The 6,138-nt window shown below is 42.5% G+C and overlaps 1 protein-coding gene across 2 annotated transcripts; it reads left to right on the top strand.

The window, feature by feature from the left end:
• The first annotated feature begins 135 nt into the window (after window positions 1-135).
• On the top strand, window positions 136-5,603 carry LOC132995541 (transcription factor 20-like). Of its 2 annotated transcripts, none has more exons than XM_061065564.1 (5): window positions 136-220; window positions 1,826-3,738; window positions 4,214-4,307; window positions 4,471-4,520; window positions 5,089-5,603. In XM_061065564.1, coding segments are annotated over exons 1-5 (2,100 nt in total). In that variant the 5' UTR covers window positions 136-219; the 3' UTR covers window positions 5,131-5,603. The 2 variants fall into 2 exon arrangements, with proteins under 2 accessions (XP_060921547.1, XP_060921548.1); XM_061065565.1 differs by having other exon boundaries at window positions 157-520.
• Window positions 5,604-6,138: the final 535 nt, after the last annotated feature.

The following is a 6,138-nucleotide window of genomic DNA, read 5'->3' as shown; positions in this document are numbered from 1 at the left end:
TATAATTTATGTTTTTGGTACATAAGTACATTAAATTAAATCCCATATTCAACCTATATCTCTGTTATTCTTGCGCAAGATAAGTGGAGATGAGTTAAGACAGCCGTCTTGGAGCTCTTATTTTGAAGGCCGGTCGTTTATTAGCGTGTTGTTTAAGCGCAACTTGACGGTGAAGAAGAAGGTGTCCATTATTATAACTGTCATAAAGAAGCAGTGGGGAGTAAGGACTTTCATTTCTTTGCTCACAGTTATTCTGCTGTGATGTTTTTTTTTTTCTCTCTCCGAGCCGTTTCCACTTTGTTGTCTCCATTTCGAGGTAGCTTAGCGGGCTAACGTTAGCCAGTCAGCTAGCATGAGCTGTTGTTTACATGCAGTGACGATGATGATGATGATGATGATGATGATGGTTGTGATGGGCCTGAAGAGGTGTGATAGCTAACCCAGCTACAGATCTGTGCGAGGGGGCAGAGGCATCGTCCGACCCGCTCTGTGAGAACCATCTGACCCACCGCAGCTCAGGGTGAGACCATCAGACAGCTAAAGCTAGCTCGAGTTAAACCGGTTTAACAGTTTCTGTGTGCAGGTTAGATCACCTTTACACGGGCCTACCTGTTCACTTTTTATTCAAAGCTTTGCTATATATCCTGATATCAGTGCGTTTTAACAATAAGGCACATATATCACATCTATATTTATTTACATTAAAACATAATTCACATCCAAACAAATTATTTTTGTATTTATTTTATATTAATAACTGTTTTTATTTAAACATATATTATTTATTACATCATCGTGAATACATATTTGACACATAAATTAGAATATAATAGAATTACTTTATTGATCCCAAACTGGGAAATTGTGGCGTTACAGCAGCAGGTTATCCAAACACACAATATGAGTAAAAAACACAATGTTAGCAAATCTAAACACAATATAATATTAAATACAAAGTAAGTAAGTACTAAAATATCAAAACTAAGAATGTGAATATGTACAACCAGGATTTAACTAAGCATTACTAGTCTTAAATAGGAAGATTAAATGTAAATGTGCAAAAACAGAGTCGTAAAAATGGTAATAAATTAAATATGGAAGATTAAATGTAAATGTGCAAAAACAGAGTTGTAAATGGTTATAAATTAAATATGAAAGATTGAATGTAAATGTGCAAAAACAGAGTTGTAAATGGACAGTATTGACACAAGTTAAAGTGCATGAGTGCAGACATATAATAAGCAGAAACTATACAATATAACGGCGAGTACACAGACAAATGAAGTGAACATGAGTGCATGTGTATCTTTATCCTAACTCATGTTTTAAATTATATATTCACACATCCCTTAATGTATTATGGTATCTTAATTGCGGTGTACATAGCCTACTTATATTATCGATTCCATTCCCCCCCATATCAATTTCGTCGTCACTCCTTCCTTCCCCTAGACTCTGGAGATGCTGTAAGAGGTGAACTTAGTCGAGCGGGCGATGAAAAAAGAAAGGATATCAGAAAGGATTATGGCTCAAACTTCAGTTTTCAAACCTCTGGAAAGAACCTGATATTTTAAGAAATCATTATTGCCATTTTTACATTGTGGATAGTTTTTAGTTATGTTTAACAATTCATAAAGTTTATTCGATTAACCAAGAGGATACTCAGCAAATTCATTGATGGTGGTAATAATTAGATTTTGTGTTTATAAATCCCATAAGCTGTTGCACTGAGTACTGTAGTCCTCCTGTGAGCGGACATGTGTAAAATGTTGCTTTAATCTTCTCTTCATTCATCAGTGATGTAAACTCGTTGTGTGTCCTGTAGTGATGGATGTGTCCTCTCAGGATTCGTCTCTTCTAGTCATGGACCTGTCAAAGGGTTTCTCTGCCCCTCCCCTGATCCCCCGACACGCTGAAGCCAAGAAGCCTGAGTGGTACCACCGCCGACCTCCTGGCTCAGAGATCAGCTCCTCCTACAGATCCAGACCCTCGTCCTCCTATAACTCTTTGGACCCAGGTCCACCTGTACTCTGCAGGGACATGGACCAGAGCCCAGATTCTCTGGGCAACTACATGAATGCGACACTCACTCCCAGACTCGATCTTTACCGGGTTGAAGGTACAGGTCGAGTTGGAGTCCACGGTAGCCTGTGGCATCCAGGTTTCTATGGGCCAGACCAGACGGGGGGTCCGGGTCCTGAGAGCAGCGGGGGGGAGGAGAGTGACAGTGGCTCGGACGTGATCTTCCTTGTCTCCTCGTCCAAAGAGCCGCTCTTGTGCAATCCCTTTGTCCAGGACGGGGTGGGACACATTGTGGCGCCGCTGTCCCCCACCGTGTCCTCACCCGATGTGGGACGGGGCTGTTACCACCGTCCCCAGCCTCTGAGCTCCCCAAGTCCTGACAGCTCCTACTCTGATGAGTCTTCGGAGAGCTCAGTGGACATCCCAGTCCATCACACACGGCCTGTCGTCCTCCTGTCGGATCTCAGCGCTGCTTTTAGAAACCCCCCAGAGTCCGTGGATGGCGTCTCCAGCGAAGACAGCGAAGTTTCAGTCTCTGATGGAAAAAAGAAGACTTCTCTCTGTAAGAAGACAAAGACTAAAAAAGCTCAAAAAAGAGAAGTAAGACGCAGTTCCAGGGTCACAAGGTCCAGCACTGAGCTATCTGCATCTCCCTGCAGCGCTTCAAGGAGCGTCCTGAGTAGACGAGCCAAGAATGACGCAGTCGGAATCTACAACGAAAGTGGAGACTCTGACGACCTGATGGACTACGTAGCCAGAATGTCCAGCTCAGACGCGGACGAGTTGCTCTCAGAGCCCAACAAGTTGCAGAGACTTAGCAGCAACTCAGATGAGTCTGATATGGACACGCAGGCAGACAGGAAGTCAGTGCAGAGAGAGACGCCACCTCGCCATCGAGTGTCCAAGAGCATTAGTCGTAAACAGAAGACGCAAAAGCACAACGCTCATAAAACTGAAAAGATCACGAGAGCCGAGAAGAACCAGCAGAGCCGAATCAAACCAGAGTCCCAAAACAACAAGTCCGCAGTCAAAAAGAAACCTCCAGCGAGACGGAAGAAAAAACGTTGCTCGAAGACGGGTGGGTCTGCTCAGTTTCCTCCCACAGAGCCTGAGATCAGACTGAGACATGTGAACATCAATAAGGAGAAGAAGAAGGAGAAGAAGTCTGGGCCATTCTGTCCCTTTGTTCACATGGAGCATATGAGGTGCACTGTCATAAACTGCCAGAGGGAGGAGGAGAAGATAAGGAGCAGGGAAGAAGGACCACAGCAGAACGGGACCAGGTCTCTGATCGGGTTCATCCCAAAGTCGTCCTGTTTCCAGCCGGGTCGGTCGGGATTAGAGAGCCCGGCTCAGACCATGCTGAAGTGCTGCCTATGTGGTCACACTGCCAACACCATGAGCCTTGGAGACCTCCACGGCCCCTACATCCCCTCCAGCCTGTCCGTGGACTGTCAGCACCAGGATACGGATCAGAACAGGGCCAGGGGAAGTGAGCAAAAAGAAGGTTCATGTGGGCTCATAAACGGCAGTTCAGAAAAGTCCTCCTCTGATGGTCTGCCCTGCTCCGCTGCTAAAACTCTAAACTCTCACGTTTCTCCTCAAATGGACGAGTGCTGGATCCACGAGGACTGTGGGATCTGGTCTGCTGGACTATTCCTTGTCCAGGGGAAGCTGTACGGACTGCAGGAAGCGGCCCGTCACGCTCAGAGAACTGTGAGTGATTTTATTTTACGGTCATACAGAGTCAGTATCATCAATTTCAATATCTTAAACAAAATCTTGTTTAAATAGAGATGTATATACATATACATACAGTGTACATTACATAAACAAGACTGATAGATTGATTAGTTTTACAAGCCCACAGGGAATTATGAATTATAATGATAGTGACAACAAGAACACACAAGAAGAAGAAACACTGGTGCAAAGTAGTAGTGTGGTGTAAAATAACCAAAGCCACGGCCCTGATTGATCCGCTGTAGGAGCTTATTTCAGAGTAATGATGATGAGGCGTCGTCTGTCTGTAATATTCAGATCACATGGATAAGTGCTACAGCTAAGTTTTATTTCCATCACTTGAGAATCTGCAGGTTTTACCATGAATGAAGCGTCTTTTAAATGTAAAGAAATAGCACATGTTTAAAAAGCTTCCAGCAATTGGTCAATTCTTTCTGTCTGTGTTCAGGTGTGTTCAGCATGCAGACTGACAGGTGCAATTATCGGATGTTTCCAGAAGGGTTGTCAGTCAAACTATCACTACAGATGTGCCATCCAGTCAGGTAAAGTTTAAAAATCTATCCGAGTATAAACATCGATACTGTCTGTCGATAAAGCTGAATATTTAAGGATTTTTTCCCCCTGCATGTTTTAAACAAACTCTGTCCCGACTGATTCAAACTGCTTTGAAAGTCTTTGACCGTGTGTGTCTGTGTGTGTTTTCAGGTTGTGTTTTAAATGAAGAAAACTTCTCAGTTCTCTGTCCGGAGCACAAGGTAAATACATGGAGTGTGTGGAGTTGAGTAGCCTGTGGGGGGTGCTGCTGTCCGGACTTATAGTATATCATCCTGTGTGCTAGCGCGGCATGTGATGTTAATATAGAGGTGTAGTTCTGTGTGTGATGTTGGTGTACACAGGTGTAGTCCTCGTGTGACGTGAGTTAACAGCCACTGCAAGCTTTCGCCATTTGACCTTTTTAACTCATTTGTATTTAATGTTATTTTGTGTGGTTAAGAAATATTAAAGGGGCATCTTTTGATGTATTAAATGGTGAATTCTTAAAGTAGGTGCATAATGTAGATTTTTTATAATAGATATTAATCAGATATACAGACACTTATCAAAACAGATAACTTTTAGATTATGATTGAAAAAATGAAGTGTACTCTTAATCATGTCAGATGAACTTTTACTTCACATCATGAAGTAAAAGAACGCCCCAGTGCAACCTTGGATCCTGAAAGTTTCCTGATTCCAACTACATCACACCCTGCTCTATAATGTACAGCATCTATGTGTGATTAAAATAATAGAATGTTGTTTTTTTGTGTTTGTTTTGAACAGAACCGATTGTTCAGTCTAGTAACCAGACGACGCAGGAGGTGACACAGACTGGACACTTGCAGGTACATCATATTTGATTATGTGAGAATGCTTCAGCAAAATATGACTTCAATCCGACATCTCAGATATTATAAAGTATCCTGTGTTTGTACTTTGGGGGGGGTCTGGATTTTAATGAGAGAAGTGTTTTTGTTTCTGTTTGTAGTTCTTTTTTTTGTCGTAGTAATGCCCGATTACGTATAAGCAGACTCTGGTGTATGCAGGAAAAAAGTCTGTGTGAAGTAACACAATCTTCCATGATGACAATCCAGCTCCCATCAGCAGTAAGCTGACAACATAGATATACTGTATGTGTACAAGTGCAGCTTAAATTATGTTCTAGATCAAAAGCCAATCACTAATGTTATGATTTCCCAGCATTCTTGAATGCATCAGAATAATCGCTCCGACCCACATTCAGCAAAAAAGCTTTTTAAAAGATGTTTTCTTCTTTTCTTGAGGACAGACTTGACAAAGCTTATTTTTTAAAACTTTTTTACAAATCTTCATCATTGATTTTTTTATTTTTTTTATTTTTTTATGAATCATAAGGAAATTGGTTTCTTTATTGGGACACAAGCCAGAGCGGAGCCTCTGTTTTATCTGGTGTTTACCTGCAACAGAGGAGAAGGTGCTCCTCTGGGGGATGTAGTGAGTCAAGAAATGACGATGTTTAATTTGCAGACACATCCAGAGGGGCGAATTACACTTTGCTTTTGATCTAAAAACACAGCCGTCTGGAAAAGGGAAGTCTTTGCTTATATTCAGCAACCACTGACAACATCAGGGGCCCGTTTCTGAAAGAAGGTTTAGTGCAAACTCTGAGCCAGTTCACCCTGAAATGAGGGAAACTCTGGGTATTCCGTTTCAGAAAGAGGAGGTCACTCAAACCCGAGAAAGAGGGGTAACTCCAGCCCCGTACCTCTGACTCAGTTACTATGGTAACTGAGTCTGTGAACCTCACCTGGTCGGGAGCAGGTTTTCTTCAATGAACCCCGGGTTTCTCTCGGA

Source organism: Labrus mixtus, chromosome 20 (assembly GCF_963584025.1).
Source record: "Labrus mixtus chromosome 20, fLabMix1.1, whole genome shotgun sequence".
Lineage (NCBI taxonomy): Eukaryota > Metazoa > Chordata > Actinopteri > Labriformes > Labridae > Labrus > Labrus mixtus.
The sequence above is the reverse complement of the archived record's forward strand: the minus strand, read 5'-3'. Positions and strand labels throughout refer to the sequence as shown.

Excerpts from the sequence above, each read along its gene's own strand:
- LOC132995541 (XM_061065564.1), top strand. Across the intron at positions 3,739-4,213 it reads CCCGTCACGCTCAGAGAACT|GTGTGTTCAGCATGCAGACT; the intron begins GTGAGTGATTTT and ends GTCTGTGTTCAG. Across the intron at positions 4,308-4,470 it reads CAGATGTGCCATCCAGTCAG|GTTGTGTTTTAAATGAAGAA; the intron begins GTAAAGTTTAAA and ends GTGTGTTTTCAG.